General features: G+C 34.2%; 1 protein-coding gene across 1 annotated transcript; it reads right to left on the reverse strand.

Moving 5' to 3' along the window:
• Positions 1-1161: 1161 nt before the first annotated feature.
• On the reverse strand, positions 1162-19317 carry LOC129237537 (cytochrome P450 306a1). Its single transcript, XM_054872344.1, has 7 exons — positions 19264-19317; positions 12012-12327; positions 11365-11513; positions 10897-11102; positions 5522-5873; positions 5140-5449; positions 1162-1603 (listed from the first exon to the last, which is right to left on the reverse strand). The coding sequence occupies exons 1-7, from the start codon at positions 19273-19275 to the stop codon at positions 1338-1340; spliced, it is 1611 nt and encodes a 536-aa protein (XP_054728319.1). The 5' UTR covers positions 19276-19317; the 3' UTR covers positions 1162-1337.
• Between the last annotated feature and the right edge of the window lie 2812 nt (positions 19318-22129).

Consider the following 22129-nt stretch of genomic DNA (forward strand, 5'->3'; position numbering starts at 1 on the left):
AATGAGTGAAAAGCGTGAACAAAGATATTAAAAAGATACAGTGGACGCTTAGAATGCTTAAGCAGTTCGTTCTGAAGCTAATTAAGATTTCGGAGTGCGTTTCTGAAAGCTTTTCAAAAATAAATTTTTCTACTATTACATCGCTTTTGCATTTATTAATTGCACATCTTTTTTGTTTGTTTTGCTCATCATTTTATTCACATTTATTAGTTTTCTTGTAAATGCTCTGTGAAAATTGTTCATATAAGTGCGCAAAAGTTGTAACGATTCTTTTTTGTTTTTTTTGTAAAGATGCTTGTGAGTTTCATTTGTATTTGTGGTTTCAACACATGTCTATTTCTTCACAATATCTGATCGGAGGTGGAGAAGATTCGATAATTTAATAACTTTTTGGCCGTTAAATCCGCCACTGCTCACTCTACTCTACCAACAAATTAGGCTCATTGATTGCATCGGCATTACGAACAAGGACGAATTTTTCGATATTATCGGAAATAATATCAGTATTCAGAAAACTTAAGTTAAATCTTACGATTTTAGAAAGCTATGAGCATAAAAAAAATTGCTTCATTTCTCTGGACAACTAAGATTAAGAACGCTGATCGTCGGCTGTAAAAAGCAACTGCATTTAGTTTATTTTCACATAAATAATAAATTGAAAAAAAAAAAATTCAATTAAATTGAAAGCCACAAACCATTTATTAGAAATCCAAAATTGACTTCAAAAACCAGTCAGAAAAAAACTTTTCACCATGCCACAGCACTTTTTGTTTTTTAGGTTTTTGAAACCTATATTTAATTATCGATTCTATGTGCCAAATTGCATATTATTTTTATACAAATAATCACTCATTAACATCGATAAACCTAAGTACATATACAGCGAGAATTATTTAAATTTTAAATAAATTAGAATTCAAACGAGTAGCATAGCAATCTGCTCTACCTTACCACATACAACGAAATATACATGCAAACATATATTCATACATATTTCGTACTTTTAATATATTAATTTTATTTTTAATTATTATATCTTGTATGTATGTATACTTATTAAATATCTTGTTTTTGTTATACTTCTATTCACATTCAGACATATATAGTTATGTAAATATCATTTTACAAAATTAAACTCATTAGCGTGTTTTATAATGTTTTGTGCAGCAAGAATATCAAAGTTATATGTATGTATTTACATAATTTGTGAAAGAAAAAAATTAAGCAAGCAAAAAAAAAAAAGACAAACAAAAACAAAACATGCACATATAAACATTATGAAAGGTATTTGCATACAAAGTACATTAAAGAAAACAAGAAATTTTAGTAAATCCAATTTAAATTGTGTTTGATTTGATATCCGTTTTCACCGGCACATCTTTGTACATTCCCATGTCGTCACTAGCCAGTATATCCTTCATATTGCGCATAGGCTTTGCCGTGATCTCATAGTGCAATGGAGCTAATGTTATGCCACTTTCACCCCTCAAGCTCATACCTTCGTACTCCGGCGCCAGCTTGACGTGGAAGTTGCGTATTATATGGCCGGCAAATAGGTAAAGAATCATGCGTGCAAGTTCCTCGCCGGGGCACATGCGCTTTCCTGGTGGAGAGAAAACAAGTAATAAACAAAATAAATGAAATAAAATATATAAACTAATTGTATGCGATTTTAGTAAATTGGGTGATCATTAACGAAGCCGCTCAGGCATGGAATATGTTGGTATGAAAACATTGAATAACTTTGAAAAAAAAAAAACTGATTTGTATAAGTGAGGTATTTTTATTTGGTTGGGTTATTTACAATTTATTAAAACTATTTTTTGAATACAATATCAATCAATTGGCCACCTTTATTAGCAATCACAAACTGCGATCTTTTCGTCGCATTTCGCGTTGTTTCGGTGTAAAGCGATCCATGGTTGAAATTGTACTGAATTGACGTATCGACAGCATGTATGTTGAAGTCGATCGGTTGGTAAATGACAAAGTTATTCAGCGTTTACATACCGGCATAAAAGATGGCGCACCCTGTATAGCACAAAAACATAAAAAAACTGCGAGAGATGGATAAATATATTAAAATCAATATTAGTGGCCTTCTTTTCAAACTGCCACGGAATTAATCTGAGAAATTTGTACGCAAATGAGGAATGTAGCTATAAGGGCTCTTATCTGTCAACTTACACCCGACAGGATATATAGGAACTTTTCCAAAACGCCTTCTGCTTTGTGTTCGAATAGAGTATCATGCTCCTAAATGCAACCCTGAAATCTCGTGTTCCTAAAGGTATCGTTGATATTCTCGATACGCAACAAAAAGCAACGAAGTATCATTAAAAAAGCTGTACATGTACAAAGGAAAAAAAGGCGGAAAACGAAGAAAGGTCAGTTTTAATGAATTGTTCTTATCATTATAAGACAATTTTATTTAATATTTAATTTTTAATATTCAAAGTAAATAAAATGTTCGAAAACGTCAATAGGATTGCAAGACTTAAGATTACAAAGTATCAATAAGTTAGGTTAGGTTGGAGCGGTTTTCCGCTGGTAAGCCTACTCCGAACAGCAAGTGGTTTTTTATTAATAGCTTTTTCAGGGCAGAAATACTTTCAAAGGTTTGTTATTGCCTGCCGAGGGGCGACCGCTTTTAGAAAACACTTTTTCCATCATTTGAAATTTTGTGCCCAGAGGCGTTCGAATGGTAATCACGCACCAACCTATTCGGCTACGGTGGCTGCCTATGATGTTGTTCCATCGAAATCATAAGATTTATTACAAAAGGTGGTGCAAATTTATCACCCTTTCGGAAAATTTCTAATTTTTGCAAGTGGCGTCGTATGTCAATCATATTTGACACTTATGAACTAGACAGCAGCAATATACAAACAGACAATGGTCCAAAAAAGATTTCTATCACTCAAAATCATATATTTCTAAGCCTTACGCCAATATTTTTAGAAAAATTTTAAGATTACCATAAGCTGGACCGATCTCTAAAAATCTCTTTATTTTAATTCCGTTGTTAAAATTTGTATGCGCAACTTTTAAGCTTAAATTGTTCTAGTATCATTTCAACTTATTTTTTGGAAATAATTTTATTTATTTAAGGGGGGGGTAAGGGATAAAAATCGATTTTTTTTTTTGCATGTTATTGTAGTAAAACATTTCAAAAATACCGTGTTAAAATTTTAAGTCAATCCGAGAAAAACTTTTTAAGTTATAGAGCATAAAGCCGAGCCGCCTCAAATATCTGCCGAGACGCAGCAGTTGCGCGCGTAGTCCGTTACAAAACTTTAAACGCGGTTTTCTCGAACCTTTTTTTTAAAGTGCGTAGTCATTGGCATTTGAAAACTACTCAACCGATCCTTTTGAAATTTTGCACACATATTTTACATATAAAAAACCTCCCCCCAACGTTTTTTTTGCCATTTTTTTTATATTAAGGTGGTTTTACACCTACAAAATGGCGACATTTTTTCGTCAAAAATCACTTTTTACTTCAAACGACTACCAAATGGCTGAAAATGAAAATAAATCGTCAAAATAAACGTTGGGGGGAAGTTTAACTCATACTTTAACTAAATTATTCGATTTTTTTGATTTCAGATGATTCTACGCTGAGATATGCTGACTACTGCAAAATGTATTTTTGAAAAGACGTCTACGTAAATGTGCTCTCATTCGCTCATTTTGCAATATTTTTACATGAAAATTTTATCAAATATTCTTGAAATGTTACTTTATAATATGCATTAACTTTTAATAAACTGACTTGAACCGTTTCGCTACAATAAATTCATGAAAAAAGTGTTTTTTTTTTTAGCGTTTATCCCTTACCCCCCCCCCTTAAAGCACCGATAGTTCCGAAAAATTTTTGCGGAACTCTTAAAATATAATAGTTTTCATAATCCGATAGAAAACCTGCACCTTTTTTGGTGAGGCAACCTAAGCACATAACAGTTTCCTAGCATCCAAATAAATTCAAGATGGTTTCTCTTTGCAACGGATCTTAAGTTTAGTTTAGATTACTGCAAAGTTTTCGAATAGGTGTGGGTTTTTTAGGGCTTTTAGAGCAGTCTGACTATCACTGCATATTCTGATGTGATATCCGCGCCATCTCCACTCAGCATACATAGCCACTATATCAGAATTTGAAGCTTCCCTTCTGGTGCCATCTAGCAGCAGTTGTCGTGTTCGGTCTTAGCGACGCAAGAGAAAAATTATGGGCCCATCTACTCCAAGGCCCAACAAACGTGGTGATGTTGCTTGATGAAGCCAGTATGAACTGATCTACTATGACCCTGGCATATAATAATAAGCGATAAGTGGAGTAATATTAAGTGTATATAAAAAGTATGAGAAACATAGATAGTTTTGCGCTTGAACGTTTTGTTTTATTGAAAAACGTTTTCCAAAACATATGCAATTTTGCTTAAACTGCGTGTTTATTGAAAAGAAGACTCAGGAGAGGCTCATATTCTCAGCCGTATTCCCGCATGTTGAAAATTGAGGAAATTTGGCCATATTCTCTTGCTTTTTTTTGTTTGTTTTTTAAAAAATGCTGCTATTTCCATTACCTACCTTTTGTGAGCTGGAAAAGAGATTTGAGCCTGGAGGGCTTTCGGTTGCAGCCTCAAAACATCGATCTGTTGCATACCATGTTTGCAAAAAACATTATTAGATATTAATTGGCTCTCGGAACTGCCAGCCAATTAATACCTACTTGACTCTTTTTGTGAGTTGTAGTAAAGCATCGATAGTACTCGAAGCGATTCAGACCCTCAGGATTAATATTAGTCAAGCTATATTTGAATTAGAGCCTGACCTTAGAAATTTGGATGACGGGGTGGACTGCTGCGGAGTTACCGAAGGTCCCCATTTCAATGATGTTATATTCCTCAAATAAACGAAAAATTTCAGAAACCAGCGATATGAAGGGATATATATGTAAAAAGGTGGCAACATTATTCGTCGTTGAATAGCTAACAGTCGTATAATCATCCCAACGAAGTAGTCAACCGAAGATATCGAAAGTCAAGACACCGAAGTTGTCGAAATTCAAAAGAGTCAAGTTGTAAAGTAGCCGCCGAAATAATAAGTCGAAGAAAAAAAACAAAAATGAATTTTCCATCTTACCTGACTGGAATGGCATAAAATCTGGCAGCGTGCGATAGTGATTATCTTCATCCAAAAACCTGCCAGGCCAATAAAGTTCTGGTTCAGGCCATGTCAGTCGACTCATATGTAGCGACCACTGAAGAGGTATAATCATGCAATTTTTCGGTATCAAATGACCATCAATACTGAAGTCCTTTATGGCGCCATGCGGTATACCTAATGGCACAACGGAGCGTATGCGCTGAGTTTCCGATATGTATGCGCGTAATAAGTCACACTGTTCCAGGTGATCCAAATCGAAATCGCTATCGTGTATGTCCTCGAGTTCCTATCACAAAAAAAGAAACCATGTAGATATGTAAATCCCAAAAAGAAATTTGATAAATGTAAGTAAATTTACCGCTCTCAACTCCTCTTGCAACACTTGATACTTGCACATGTAGATCAAAAACCAGCGCAGTGTTGCCAGCGATGTGTCTAGCCCAGCGCCAAACATATCGGCCAGCAGATGCAGCAGTTGAGCTTGTGTATAATACTCATCGGTTGACAGACGCTCTGCAGCATTATCAGACAACTCGCGTCGCATACGTTCATCAATGTAATGGTCTAATATATTAAAACTCTCTTCGGTGACAGACTTTCGATATTCCCAAGACTTTTCACGTTTCTCAATGAGTTTATTGTAAATTTCATGCGTACGTGCTTTGCCCTCGAGTAGAAAGTGTATGGAGCGTAAATTCCAAGGTAAGAATCTGTTGCGAAATATTAGAAGTGAGAAAAGTGTCTAGATTCTGAAGCAACCTAACGCATGATTTAGTTAAATAAGAATCGTATTAGATACTTTAAAGTAATTCAAATATATTAGGCATTCTTGTTAATTCTTTTCAAAATTGGTTTATTTGTAGGCATGATAATAAGCAGTACACAGAAAAAACCGTGGAACATTTTTATTAACCAAATGTTAGAATTGAAGTGAAAATACAAAGGAAAGTAAAACGCTTGGGTATTATGGAAGCCACGCATAAAAAGACGGCGAGAAAGGCCATTAGAGTATTCATGACGTGTAAATCGATACACGGCTATAGTCAGAACAATGATTTCCTACGGGGCAGTAGCTTGGGAGAATCACAATCAGTAATAAACACACTAATAAAGTTAACAAACATATGCGTAACAGGAGCTTTTACGTATGGCTCAATGCAAATTGTTCTAGAACTCAGGGAACCCCAGGGATTAGGGCTATCCTAAAAGCAACAAAAGCAACTATTGACTCAGGCGATCAACAAATTAGCAGGAAATTTGATAATCTCGCTGGACGAATCACTGAGATCTCAATGCCATGAGATATGATGTAACCGGCCAATGAAAAAATTTGCGAAAGTTTATCTAAAACCTACATGATGAACCATAACATGATAATATGATACGCGGTACCGGTATATGGTGCCTTAAACGCAATTATAACAACATAAGCAGAGATATTCTTATTGATATCCAGGCTGCCATCAAGACTCTCAACTCTTTCTAAGTTCCAACATAACTGGTACTGAATTGTCTTGATAAGCTGAAAATATAAAACTAGCAACAGCCAGGGACGTACCCAATGTAATTTGTGGTAGATAGGAATTACTGCGAACGAAGTGACAGAAAAATTGGCCAGGAAAATGCCGGCCTCCTCATTTATAGGTCCAGTAGAGGAAAGACAAAGGGTCATACTGGGACAATCTATCGGAGTCATCGCAATCAAAATCAATGATAGGTAGCTTTAACCTAAACCGATTTAAAAATTGTATAGAATTAAGTAGAAATCATCTTAAAATAATCACAGGAGTTCCAACACTGTATTATAGATTGAATTATCATCTTACTAAACTAGGAATATACTTCAGTGGAGTTTGCAGATTCTGTAGGAAGGAATATGACACCGCCAAACATGTGCTCATTTGCTGGCAACGTGCTCAATACTGATGCATAAGCGGCCTAAACACCTGGGTAAACATATTTTGCCGGAGCAGCAAACAAAACTCAAGAAAATGGAAGAAATGTTAAAATTTATTGAGGAAATTGGGCTTAGAGAAATACAACGCTTCGATCGATTTGCGATTGGACGTAATATAAAGCAACGCTTCTAACGCTTCACTAGAGCAGTCTTTTGCACTGATTTTTCATTGGTTCACTGTACATATCGTCCCCTTAGTATTAAAATAGCCTATAAATTTTTTGATGTTTTGAGAAAATGAATTTCAAACTTTTTGTCGAAAGTAGCTCTCACTCAAATCTCGTTATGTCTGTAAATATTTATTATTTTTTGACTGACGTTTTGACCCACTTTGTGGAACTAGAATTTGACAAAATTTTGACCACATATGAAATCGACGATGGAGAATCCAAAAATTCAATAAAAAAATAATAGCCTATGAGCACATAGGCTATTGTTATACTAAGGGGACGATATTTGAATATATATTACATAAATACTTTTTTGAAACTGATGCCGACTACTAAGCATAGTTTAAGGTATTACTAAAAAAATTAAAAAAAAAACTGAGCGGTATGTTCTTCAGAATGATAGAAAAACTTTGTTCCAAAATTTCGAACAAAAAAGGAAATAATGCACACCACAGAAAATTTTGTTTCCGAAAAATTTTGAAAAAATGAAGTTTCTTTTTGTATATTTTAAGGTAAAAAGTAAAAAAAATATAAAACTATTAAAAAATCGATGGTATTTCACTTAAATAACTCTATACCATAATTTTCAATATTGAATAAATCTCAAAATTATTAAACTAAAACAAAAAAAATGCATTTTACGTTTTGTTTTACTTAGGCCTATGTATAGACCAACTTTTAGAAGAATTGACCGCAATGTTAAGTTAATTTTAAATATTCCGAAATAAGCAATTTAGTTTGGATGAACTGGAAACTTAAGTGCCAGATTTTAGAAGAATTAAAATATTAAGTACTCTCAGTAAAAGAGCAAAGAAAATATCTTCAACAGTAAATTAATTTATACAACTTTTTTTTTAAACAACTGACCGATATCTGTTGGTTTTACTTTGGTATAAAATAAAACTTAACATATCTACTGGCATTAAAAGAAGTTGCAAATAAAGCATATCGGTCGATTGACGGAAGAACGGGATAACAAAATTAAATTATGCAATTTTCCACAGATAGTTGTTAAGAGCCATATTTTGAATACAAATAGTGAAACCTCAAAGGATCTAAATTTTTACATATTTTATTTAAAAAAAAAACCTATGCGCGTCTTTGAAAGACCCTTTATTTTATGATGTGTAAAAAAATTGTAAAACCTTTTTTCTCATTATTGATTTTTTGAGTTAAGGGGACAGATACCTGTAAAATTTCGAAAAAAAAATTTTTTTTTTCGTAAAATATTAATATAATCCTTTAAAAATATGTCAAACAATTTTTAGAACATAAATTTAAGTATTTCTTATGTTATAGATCGTTAGCCGTAATGACTCTATTCTTTGCGTTCGAGCGCTGGGAGAGGTATAGTTACGTTGTATTCAAAACTATATTTTTTTCTTAAAACTAATATATATTTTTCAAATTGGCGTACACGATAAATCGAAAAGTTATTGACCGATCTCCCTGACGTTCTGCACATATCTTTTTTATATTATTATTATTCTTATATTACTTTCTATGTGAATTTACAATATAAAATATTTTTTCGAAAAAATAATTTTTTCGAAGCAAAAATAGTACGAAAACTCGCCCCAACATTCATTTTTTTTTTTTTTTGAAGCATTTTATTCCGCGAATGTTTTTTCCATTTGTGTTTAATTCATATAGAAATTATGACATTAATAAACAAAAAACAATTTGGTTTTTTGTATTCAGGTCACTGACGCCGATGCCACAATGTCCGCCGTTTAAGAAGGCACGTTGCGACCGGGAAAAATTGAGTGTACATCCACCATTTTAAATGATTAAAATAAAAAAAAATTTATATTATTTTAATGTATAAATGTATACTATATGCCAATTTTGAATAAAATATATTGACTTCTTCATTTTAAATAATTTTAATGAAAATCAGGGAAAATATGGCCGTTTACAGGTATCTGTCGCCTTAAGATGAGCTTCCAACAAACGAGTGAATGTTGAAAATTTATTTAGACATACAGTTCAATTCAAATATAGTTTAACGAACTGCAATACAAGTACCAATCACCCTGTCGAAAGACTTATAATTTTTGCAAATGGTGTTGTGCCTCAATCTTATTTGACACCTATGGACAGATGCAGATAGACAGATGCAGTGTAAAACAATCAATGGAGAGCGAAAAGGTCAAAAGAAAGTTTTTTTATTTAGTAAAAAAGTAAATATTCAAAATTAAATTCAACCAACTGAAATTGAAGAAATAGAATGAAGAAATATTTTGATAAAAAGATTTAGTATAGTGGAGAAAAGTTGTTAAAAACGATTTATACAAATCTCTATTTACTAAACTATTTCCAAACAATCACATCAGATGTTACTAGAAGAATTTAAGTTTAAAAGAAGTGCATCCAAAATAACAACGGAGCCAAAATAATAAGATTTTTAAAGGTACTTTCAAATCGGTCCAGCTCTAATTAATCTTAAGATATTCCCGAAATATTCAAACAAACAAGGTGGCGCAAAATCAATCATCTAGTTTGGTTTTTGAATAACTTTTTCACTGAATAAAAAATAATTATTTTGAGTGATGTGAATCTTTATTTTGACCTTTACGCGCTTTGCTTCTCTGTCTGTATACTACAATTGCCTGTTATAAATTTTGCTCCACCTTAGGTGATTGTTTATTATACTCGTGTTATTTTTAATATTATTGTTGTAGATCTAACCCCTTCACAGAAATTAGACCACATGTAAAAGAGTTAAAAAACAGACGATTTAAAAAATGTCTTTGGTGCCACCATTTTTCATATGAATTATAACAGCAAACCATTTTTTATACTTGAATACTAGTATAATTACAAAAACCCTTTGAGACGAAATCTTAGTATGTTTCGTTATATTCTCAAAATAAATTATTATAATCATGGCTTTTTTTTGACAGCAAGAATAAAAGCTTAGTGCAAATCTCTCAAGAAGACGCTCACGAAAGTTGTGTATAATTCAAGTAGCAGTCAGGTTTTCTTGTCGAAATAATGATGCATAAATTGATTTCTTTTCAAAGCAGAGTTCTTTTTTCCACTATTTAAAAAAAAATATCCAAAACAATATGCTGCCTAGTAGCTTATTTCTTGAGCCTTCTGGATACTTTAAAAAATTTGGCATAAGAAATTTTGTTGAGGATTTGCTTAAGCGGAGATTTAACTTTTTTTACAGATGTGGACGAAGACTTCTTCTGTAATCGATTTTATTCTACATTGAAGCAAAATTGTTTCCTTAGTAATAATTTTAAATATTCCGTCATATAAAAAGCGTACCACACACGCTAATGTACTAGTTTTGTTAATTTTCAACTGCAATCTCACACATAGAAGAATTAGGTTGCACATTTTTTTGCGATTTCTAAATTTTTACTTGAGCTTTCAAATGCACGCGCGCACAGACGGACAGAAAAATACACACTCTAAATGACTTTATTTTGTCGTTCTAAACATCCCGGTACTTAAACGTACATGAATTTATAGCTGTATCGATTTCGTAAGCCCATTTTGTGAACAGACCTAAAAACCTTAGTGCAGTAATGTGCGCGGGTTTAAAAAACACTGAATTTAGATAATAAAGAAAAAAGGTAATAATTACGCTACCTCAACCAAGGCAAGAAATTCACTGCACCTGAGACACCAATCAACTTCAGTCCCTTCTCCTGCAACTGCTGCAAATATTTCCAGGTGACGTCATCCCGTGCATACTTCACGCCAAACACCAAGTCGTTGATGATGTTGCCCAGTGTATGCTGTAGCACGGGATGTGGATCGAAAGGCAAAGGCTTTTTGGAATCACTGCTAAAGGACTGCAAAGAGCAATAAAAAAGAAGGTTGAAATCAAATTAGCAAACATTCACTTTCAATATCACAATGTTGTTGCTTTTCCTACACTGCCTGCCACTGCCAGACGCTTCTTACTCTCGTTTCGACAAACTTTTGAATTAATTTGAAGCACTAAAGCATCCCAGACAGACTAAATTTGTCATGTACATCGTTTTTTCTTCACCAACTACCAGCTTCTATAAACATATATTTTTGTGTGCATGAATTTGTGTATGTATTAGCTACCTTCAGACATTCCACAACGCCAATTTTTATTCTCCATTCCATTGATTTACGCGCATTGCATTGCTTTTTTGTCATCCCCAAGTCTTTCAGCCAGTCAATGATGTGCTTACGTTGATTGCGCCACAGCGCTCCTTCAGAGCAGATCAGACCTACAGAGCCAAAAAAAAAGGAAAAAGCAAATAAAATAACAGCATCAAAGTAGGAATATGAAGGAAATCGAAAGTTACCGTTGCACTAAAATACATACATATATAAATATACTATGCATTTGGTGAGACAATGCAAAAATACCACATTTAGTACGCAGCTTTCATCAGCACAAGTTCGTTGCTTAAGTCTTTTGTTTTGTCTGCGCAACCAGCAAACGCCAATACATTCATACTTACATACACACTTAAATACAGGGTGGTACAAAATTAAACACCCTATCGGAAGATTTATAATTTTTGCGAATGGCGTCAACTGGCAATTATATTGGTCACTTGTCAACTAGACAGATGCAGTAAACAAATAGACAAGCAATGGAACGCGTAAAGGTCAAAATAAAAGCTTCCATCATTCAAATAAATTGTTTTTTATTTAGTAAAAAAGTTATTCAATAACAAAACTGGATGTTTCATTTGGCGTCACCTTGTATTTGGACTTACCAAAACCGCCCATTATGCCGTGTGTTACATAGAGTGGCGCGCGCGCGGTAAATTCCTCACATTTCAGAAATTCACGCACCGACTTCGCATCCGCCAACACCACTGCATTCACATTACCCAGCCGCAGCGAATATATTGGTCCATATCTTTTCGCTAATTCTGTCAGAGTCTTGTACGGTTCGCGCTTATTGAGAAAAGGTAAATAGCCAAGTATGGGTAGACCCCAGGGTCCGGGCGGGTACTTTCGCGCTCGCCACGCGCGACGCACTTCGCTTATGATGACTAATAGCAACAGGAAGCCCAAGAACTCTGGAAACTGGAAATACAAAAACAAAAAATAAAAAAATTAAGAAATAAAATAAATTAGTTGCAACAGTGAGAAATTCATTGAAATTATCGGTGGCAGTGCATCGACGAAGGAAGTGAAGTTCTTTGGAAATGTGGATGCGCCTACAGTATATATGTAGTGTGTGGATATGCATGTATTTGTATTATACTATTCCATGCTCCTTCTAGCAAATTCATACTCGTCCATACATATTTGCACTCAAAAGGCATAAATTCTTAAGCTATGACGCAACCTATTTTTTTAAAGCTATGCCTCATTTAAATTCTTAGAAATATATAACATATACGAATTGGTCGCCACAATAGCCAAGAAAACTGGTAAGTGACTACCATGCAGCTACATACTATGCAGTATGTATGTTTGTTTTTTCTAGTAACGTTCGTTTGGGCAGGAAATAGCAAATTCCGAGAATATTTATGCCACAGAAAAACTTGTCCTAAAAAGCAGTTATTAGTAGGAGCCATCCACGTCAAATCGCTTGCCGCAAACTGGAGTAACAGCTAACGCAAGCGCTTAACAAGGGATATCAGAAATTCACGACTATTTGAAAGCTCATATCCAAATTTTAGACTCTTTTGAAGTGATCTTAAAATCACCACCTCTAGTAAATGCGCTGCGTTAAATAACTATAGAAAAGGGGTTTATTGAAAAGTTAATAATTTTTTAATGAAAATACAAAAATTATATGAATCCAGGTTACAAACTTTGCGCAAATTAGAAAAAAATGCAACAAAAATGCATCAAAATTTCAGATTTCTTAATCAAAAGCTTTAGCAAAATTTCAAAGTTTGGACCTGATATCAACTGTTCGATCTCGTCATTGTATCTCATTCTGTAAGATCAGAAGGCTTTTCTAACTCGTCCAAATATCCTTCCTAGGATTTTATGCTCAAAGCGCAGAAGGTAGTCCCTTACCTTAGATGTCAGTTTCCATGCTTCGCAGCCATGTGTTGCTACTGATCTTATTACCGTCCTGAAGACTTGTAGCTTACACGACCTTGATAGTCATTTGTTTTTGAAGAAGTTGCAGAAGAGCAAAATAACTTCTAATTGCGCTGTATTTGATCAAAAATAAATGAGCTAAAAACTTTTATGATTTTTTTTTTTTTTTGATATTTTTAAAATTTGCACAATTTTGAAACTTGTATTTACGTGGTATGAGAATGAACTACATATTCATAAAACATATTAACAATTTTTTTTAATCCATTTATTTAATCCATTCTGTTTTCTAACATTCAGCAATATTTGTACTTAAAACTAAAAAAATTTATTAAGCATGTCTGGGAAGCACCCAGTGGTGCAGCCATTTCTACAGGTATACATGTGTGTATTCCTATGAAATGACTTTTTTTTCAATTTCAAACGTTTATTAACAAAAAATGGTTACAAATTTAATCTTAAAAATAATAACCATCGCTAGCAACACTTTTTTTCCATCTCTCAGGCAATTTGTGGATGCCGCGCTAAAAAATTAGCCGTCTTTGGCCGCAAACCGATCATCGAGCCATTTTTTGGCTTCTTCGTGAGAATTGAAGCGCTGCTCGGAAAGTGCGATGCAAACAAATGATAATCGGAAGGCGCCAAGTCTGGTGAGTAAGCCGCATGCCCGAGCGGTTCCCAATCGTACGTCTCCACCAATTCCCGGGTCGCTCTTGTTCGATGTGATGGTGCATTGTCACATTGTCAGTTCATGCGGCACCCATCTTCCGACCTTTAAAATCATGCCCATGTCTTTCAAACTCCTCTGCCATCATTTCTTGCGTTTGACCATCATCTTCATCCAACAATGCTTGCAATTCGGCGTCCTCAAACTTTTTCGGTGGCCGGCCACGGTCCTCGTTCTCCGCGCTAAAATCACCACTTCGGAATTTTTCAAACCACCGGAAGCACTATGCCCTACTTAGAGCATGTCCACCATAAACTTAAGCATTTGATGAGCTTGAGAAGCGTTTTTCTTCAATTGATAACAGAAAATCAACGATCTCCACTAATCGTAGTTTGAAGACATGAAAAGCGATATTTTTAAGAGCGACAAAAATGCATTGTTGTATGAAACGTAACAAACAATGAACTGAATATTGTTGACAGATGACAGACGAAAAAAATAAGACATTTGGGAAGGTTTAAAAATACTCCTCCTAGTTTAACGGGTGGGCAAGTGTTTCATTTGAATGTAAAGGTAATTTAAGCAGATGTGGACTCGTTATCTTTTATTTTCCAGTCTTTCAGCCATTCGGTGTCACCTGCAAAAGTTCCAACGATAGTTTCCTCTGTGATTGGTAGATCATTTGTGCAAAGGAAGTAAAGTATTGGGCCTATTATACTGCCTAGGGGTACGATAGTTAAACTTTCATTGAGTTCAGACTGTTCTTCGTTTTGTTTAGTGTCGGTCTTTGAGGTAGGACTTGATAAAAGTATAATAATTAATGGGTAGAGTGAGCTTTATTTTGCAGAGTAAGCCGTCAGGCCAGACGCGGTCCAAGGCTTGAGATATGTTGAGAAATGCGGTCGTGCAATACTTCTTCTGCTCAAAAACTTTGTGATTATGATTTACGAGTCTGTGTACCTATTCGATGGTACGGTGTGTTTTTCTGAAACCGAATTGGTTATTTGGGATCAATTTTCAGTCTAAAATTATGAGCATCATTCTTTTGAGAAAAAGAGATTTTATACTAAAACTAAATGAGAAAATATGGCCAAGCAATTTTTAATAAGTCCCTGCGCTATAATTTTTAATGCAGTGCATATGGTATTTTATATAAAATGGGATATTTTCTGGGATAAAGTGGGCAACCTATGCATATATACATAGATTCATATATATATATATAATTGGCGCGTACACCCTTTTTGGGTGTTTGGCCGAGCTCCTCCTCCTATTTGTGGCGTACGTCTTGATGTTGTTCCACAAATGGAGCGACCTACAGTTTCAAGCCGATTCCGAACGGCAGATATTTTTATGAGGAGATTTTTCATGGCAGAAATACACTCGGAGGTTTGCCATTGCCTGCCGAGGGGCGACCGCTATTAGAAAAATTCAAACACATAGATTCATAAGGTAAGTTAATTTGGCTTGAATTTTAATTTCACACTACTCTACTACGCTAAATTCTTGTATTATTCTTTCGCTATGTATTATTTTATACGCTTGTACAATATTATTCTTTCTTTTCCTTCAAATCTTAAATTTTAGAGAATAATGTAATTTAATTTTAATTTAATACTCTTCAGATGTTGAGTTCAAAGTGTATCAATTCTTAATTTTTTATGCATTCATATACAATAGTATAAATAAAATTCTCACTTTCCAAGGAATGAATTAGAAATTTCCAGCATAAATTCGTAACTAAGGAACATACTACTCTTTTCCGACGATTTTAACAGACCAATCACGTCTAGTTTTCGAGGTATTCCGCTTTAAAAGTGCAAAAATTATGATTTTTGCCTATAATTGAGGTTATACCTATAACAGCAGGAAAAAAAGAAAACTCGCAAAGAACATCATGTTAAATTTATGCATAAAAAATAATAATATTTCTCAATAGGATTCATCCCTTTAACCTTCTAGATGGTCGTTCAAACGTGACGTTTAGATGTCAGCAATGAATAATTCCTAGACGGTGCCTTTTTTAAAGTCGTCTTTGGCAGTTGTCAAGTGGGCAGGTGTAAAATTTTGCACAATAAAACAACGCGTTAAAATTATTGAAACTTATTAAGAAGATGATCGATCTTTAAGAACAACATGTCACAAAATTCGGGATATCTTTTTTGGATGAAAGAAGGACTGCCAGACCAAAAACTGGACGTTTGACATGTAGGTGTACTCATGGTGGGCATTTAAATGGACATTTAATATATTTTCATTAAGGGCCGTAGTTTGAGTAAAAATGGTGAAATCTGAAAGAATGGAAAGTTGTACATGTTTTATTTTTTTTAACACAACATCTTCTGAAAGCCCTTCGCTTCCGACATACTATTAAGCTGGTTTCATTGATTTTCATTGAACATTTCGATTAAATACAAATATATTTATTCGTTAATATTCATCATAATCGCTCAAGAAATAAGAGGAGGGGTAAGTACATACAACTCGAAGAATGTTAAGTGGGCGCGTCATCGCCGGTGCAGCCTGTATAGTTAGAGGTAACAGTTCAAAAGCAAACAAACATGTTTTTTTTTTTTGGTCTGTTCGATGTGGCTTGGAATTTTGGTTTTTTGTTAGACAAATTACTGATAGCGATGCATCGAGTGACACCGATGTGTGCTGTCAAATCGGCATCGCTAATTGGGTTGGCAGGTGAACTAAAGATGGTGCCCCTATTTTCAAAAGGACGTCTAGTTAGTACTGTTTTCATTGAACAAGTAATATTGTAGATAATTTGTGGGATTCCCGGATATTGTTTCAGCGTTAAACAACTAAATGTGCATCACAAGCATCATTTGCGCTGTCTTCCTTGAAGGAAATGAAATGGCGGAACACTTTTAATATATGAAGTTTTTGGAAAATATTCTTTGGGAGAAGAATATCTAAACTAAATTAGTTCTATTCCTAAATTAGACTGGTTTTAAATTCCAGCAAAGCTTTTTGTTAAGCTCTAAGTTTCGAGTGAAAAATGTGAAAAAGTAGCTTCCATGTACGGTCTAAAAACAAAAATACACAATATATTTTTCGAAATTACCTTACAGAAATACGCCAGATCCAGGTAAACTTTTTTTCGGTACGCCCTAATGAACACCCATACACTCTGACAGACATGCTTTAGGCGTAAATTAAAAATTTATTTATTCTTTAAAATTTGCTTGAAATTTACATATAAAATCTCTTACGAATCAATCAGGCTTGGAAAAAAGATTTCGCTTTCAGAAATAAATTTTATCAGTTTATTTATCTCTGAATTCATTTGAATACATAAGCAGTTCATGGGATTATTTCGAATCTCATTTTTGGAAGCCGTAAAAAAGTCCAGAATCGAGAGTAACACTTTTTCACGAGGATATCGGAGTGGAATTGGCTGGAATTTTGTACGGCCGCAATTTTTGTCCGAGTACTCAGGGAGTATTATCCATTGCACTTAAAGCCAAGAGATAGGATTTAAAGGATAGGAATGAACGAGGTCTCCTCAGCAAACTTCGCAGACTCTTTTATTAATCTTAGCTGTACATCCAGTGATGTATGTATGTATGTATGTTTAACAAGATGTAAATAGTGGCTCGTGGACGATGCTTAAGGTGACTATATTTCGTCCCGTATTCCCCATATTTCGTCTCCTTCTCTGATTTAGAAAGAATTTTGCTACCACGCACCTGTCGGTCCTTTTCAGGAAATACTTGGGCGTTTTTAAGGTATCAGAATTGCAAGAATGCAACGTCGTAACGGTTTTCAAGAGATTTATTAATGAGAGCTTTCAAGTTTCTGCATGATTAGTTCATTATCAATACGCGACACATTAAGTACTCTATTTAATTTTCTGATCAATTCTTTATTATTTGATCGGGAGTATCAACAATTTTTTTGGAACTGAGTTGAACGAAACTAGGGGGAAAAGTTTCACGAAATTTTATGCTAAAGCATCTAAAATAATTTTCACATCTGAGCTTTACTTACAATCCTTTTGCCAAGTAATAATTATAAAGATTGCTATAACCAAAGTTTAAAAATTTTGGACTAATGTGAAGAAAGTTCAGAAGATATGCACTGAAACTTTGTTCTTCAAATATTGTCTACTCATGAATTATTCCGGCATCGCTTTTCTGTTCCTAACAAAAAGTTTAAAATTTTTCTATTATATTTTCATTATTATTAGATTTCATTTACTTACTTGCCCATTTTATTCTGATGGTCATTCAAAGAGTTAGTCAGTCGGAAAATAACTTACTTTCTTCCAGTCACATCTGCATAGTTCGCTATGCTGCGGAACATGGCGAGGCAAGGCATTCCGGAGGTGGTTTCTCCGTGCAGCGGAACAGGCGGAGTTTTCTTCACAATAATAAAATACATTCTCACTGAGGCATTGCGTTCAAATATATAAATAAATATAGGAGCTAATCTCAGTTCTCACATAAACTTTCTGCTTTAGTTTTTCATTAAATTTCTGTAGCGATAGCGAAAGCAGACACAGAAAGAAAAAGTTTAACATTAAAATTTATAAGGAAAACCCCATTAGCTTACAAAAAAAGTTCTGCAAGTGGCTTACATACATCATCAGCAGTATTGATACGAGAAGAGCCATTGTGCTTGAATCTTAACTACTCGAAAGAAGAAAAGCTGAGAGGAAATGAGATGATTTTCAACTCAACGTCTTCAAAGCAGATATAGCATCATAAGGAATAAACTATTACTAAGTACCATCGCTTGGACTCCTATCCTTTATTTACCTTACGAAGCCTACTCGATCGCTAAATACGCATCATTGCTAGAAAAAACTTCTTACTTTCCTCATACTAATTGTCGTCAATCACTTGCTAAACTGACACGAGTAGCTTTTATTCGGAGATACTACCTTGGGAAAGTCTCTCCTAACAAATTCTTCTTGCAGTTCCCCACAATATAACTGTAAAGAGTTACTAACGTCAGCTTGTTACATAAGTATTTAGAAAGAATTGAAAGATAACTCAGGCATTTCCCAACTAATTTTGGTCACACTGCACCTGAGACCTTCACAACTAGCTATCAGAACATTTATTCATATTTTAAGGCTGTAAATGCACTACACTCATCCCGAAGCCTAAATTTCAGATTGAGTGCGAGTTCCTAACAGAAAGCATGCATGCTTCCAACTTCGCATCGTTCAGGTACCAGCTTAGTAATAATTCAGCCACTAACGGGCTGTCGTTGATTCCAAAAATTTAATAAAAATTATATATTTTTTTTTATAAAAAATATTTACAATAGGTACTCACATATGTAAGCATATTTGATTGAATAAGATCTTTTCACTTCTAATATCACAAATATTTCGGTGCTTTTCACATAAATGTTAACTAGAATCGCGTTTAAGTAAAATTTTGTTAGAACTAAACCTCGGTAGTAATATATTTGTGGGAAAGTAGAACAATTTCGTTTCGTACGTTCAGTGCCAATGTTAAGGAATAACTGAAATCGAATCCGAGTTCGTACTAAATTTCAAGCCCATATCCGCAAGAGTAATGTAAATTTCCTAAGGAACTTGGTCCAAAAAATAAATAAAAAAATAAATTTATGCAGGTATCAAAAGTACAAAAGAAAATAATTGAATGAATTGCCTTTAAGTATATTTACATATTTTTGTATGTATGTATGTATGGATGTAACTAAGAATTTATCAGGCATGCAAAAAGTCACATACGCATTGGGTACTCGTATCAATTGAATGTATATATATTTATATACAGTTGCGGACATTGAAGTCCAATGTCTAAACAATTAAGAACTTTACTACTTCTTCAGCCGATTGTTTTCTGGCAATAAGCAGGCTTAGTAATTACGAGGGTTGCCGTTTATATTTCACTTAATATTTTTATCAAAAAGTTCCGTAGCGTATTTTTTAGCGTTTCAGCATTAGTGGGACCAGCATGCATTCAATATAGCACGAAAATTTGGTTGTCAAGAAGATTTCTTCTCATTGGACTCCGCTTAATTTGACAATTGTCCAAAAAAGGACTCATGTCGATTGGTGTAGTCGGTCGCGATGGTTCCAACCACGTCTATGACATCGTAACAGGGAGAAAATCTCGGATCTATGCACATGAGATGGAAACTATACAGCAATCGACAGTATGGGACGGAAGGAGCATCTCGAAAATAATGGTCGCGTGTTTTTTCAGAAAATCTGGTCATGTGGCAACTGTATCACTACAGAAACTTAATAAAGTCATGAGTGTTACGAATACACAACCATTTATTTTCCAGAATTATCCGGAGAATTAAGCAAAACCAACCGCCGAAGAAGAATCATTCTTCACATAGACAATGCGAACACTCGCGTATCGGCACACACAAAGTAGTTTTTGAATACTAAAAATATCGATCCGCCTTACAACTCAATAAAGCCACTTTTAGTATTATTTTACTGTGTTTTCAAACCTCGTACTAAGGAAAATCACAGCAAAGCAATTCACGACAAGTCGACTAGATGTCGCCATAGCCATGCAGTCATTTAATGCTAATCGTGTAGCTTTCCCTTTATGGAGATTTGACATAAGTGACTTAGTAACAAACAACCGAGTTGACAGACGACGTTAAAATAACCCTTTTAGAACACCCTGTACTATTTAAAATTTTGGAACGATTACTTTATATTCATTGGAATTCATATTCTGTGGCAATCAATTGATTAAATTCAGCAAGAATACAATCGAAATCAGCCAAAATCTTTGATTTCCTACCTCTTATATTATATATGAGTATTCGTAGTATTTAAACGTACTCATTACATTTAATTTTATATACGTCTATGATTACTAGAACCTTATAGACTAGATAAATATATTTACTTAAAAGTAATTCATAAATGTTAAAACAATAAAGAGTTATTATGAATGGTAGGACGCAATTTTCAGATGGAAAAGAAATCCTAGCATAGCAAAGTCTGGGTCAAGTACTCTGTAGATATTATTTAACTTAGTAAGCGCCCTTGTAATAGGGGAAAAGTTATAGTAGTTTGATTGATTTTTAGTTATAAGATTAAATGGATAGTAAAACCGTACAGTTTCATAAGGAACATTAAAGCCAAACTGTTCAAGAACTTCGGCACAATCAACAGAACCACAAATAACATTAACAACAAGCAGACATCAAACACTATAAGGAATAATTGTGAAATATGAAGAGCGTTAGGCAATCCGAACTAACAATTTTTTAATCGTTTAAGTATATTTATTAGGGCGGGTCGATTTAAAAATCGGTCATTGCTCTGTGAAAATCGTATTCTAATGATCAAAATAAGAAACTTTGCCGAAGGAACCATACCTCTAAAACGAATTCTGATGTCCCCCAATTTGGGTCGAACGAAAAATCCCACTTTGACCCATTTAGAGTGCTCCAATCGAGTCCAAATGTATGGCCGACCCCCACTAACTTTGGACGACCGATCCACCCATGCCAGTGGCACACCCCCTGGAACCCCCTGGAACTCCCACTTTTTTATATTTTTGTCATTGTGATTTATTTTTATTACACCAGATAGCAACATTATTAACAACGAACTGGAGCTTAATAGAATCTAAGTTACTTCAATCAGACATAAACACTTTGAAGTCACCAGCATGTAATATTTAGAATAAATATAGAGTATTTAAAAAAGTGGCTACAGAAAATGTATAATTTCGTCTCATTACTTTTTTCGCCAATTATTTTGAGTAAAACTTTTGTGTGATTTTGGTAACTGTTTATTCACTTGTTTGGAGCAGCATTCTGAATACCTAAAGAATTTTTGGTGCCCAAGTTTTCTATCTATGATTTCCTTCTTCACGCTTTCAGAAGTTGTCCAACGATCTCGCAATTTGATCCACTCTACAAAACGATCTTCCTTTGCACAGAGCCTTTTTGTAACTCAAGCATAGTTTTATATGAATGGAATTAAAAGAGGGGATTATATTAGCATTGCGGGGTATTCACACCATCAACGAATCAGAATCCGTTAGTGAAATTCTGGCAGTTTGAATTTTGAAATTACAACTTTTGTAACAAGTAACTTTGGTAATAAATACAACGAGCTTGGAATTTCATACAATCAGAAAGGCGCAAATTGTTAGTAAACATAGTTTTCAGATATTTACGAAAAAATAA

The sequence above is a fragment of the Anastrepha obliqua genome, chromosome 2 (assembly GCF_027943255.1).
Source record: "Anastrepha obliqua isolate idAnaObli1 chromosome 2, idAnaObli1_1.0, whole genome shotgun sequence".
Classification (NCBI taxonomy): domain Eukaryota; kingdom Metazoa; phylum Arthropoda; class Insecta; order Diptera; family Tephritidae; genus Anastrepha; species Anastrepha obliqua.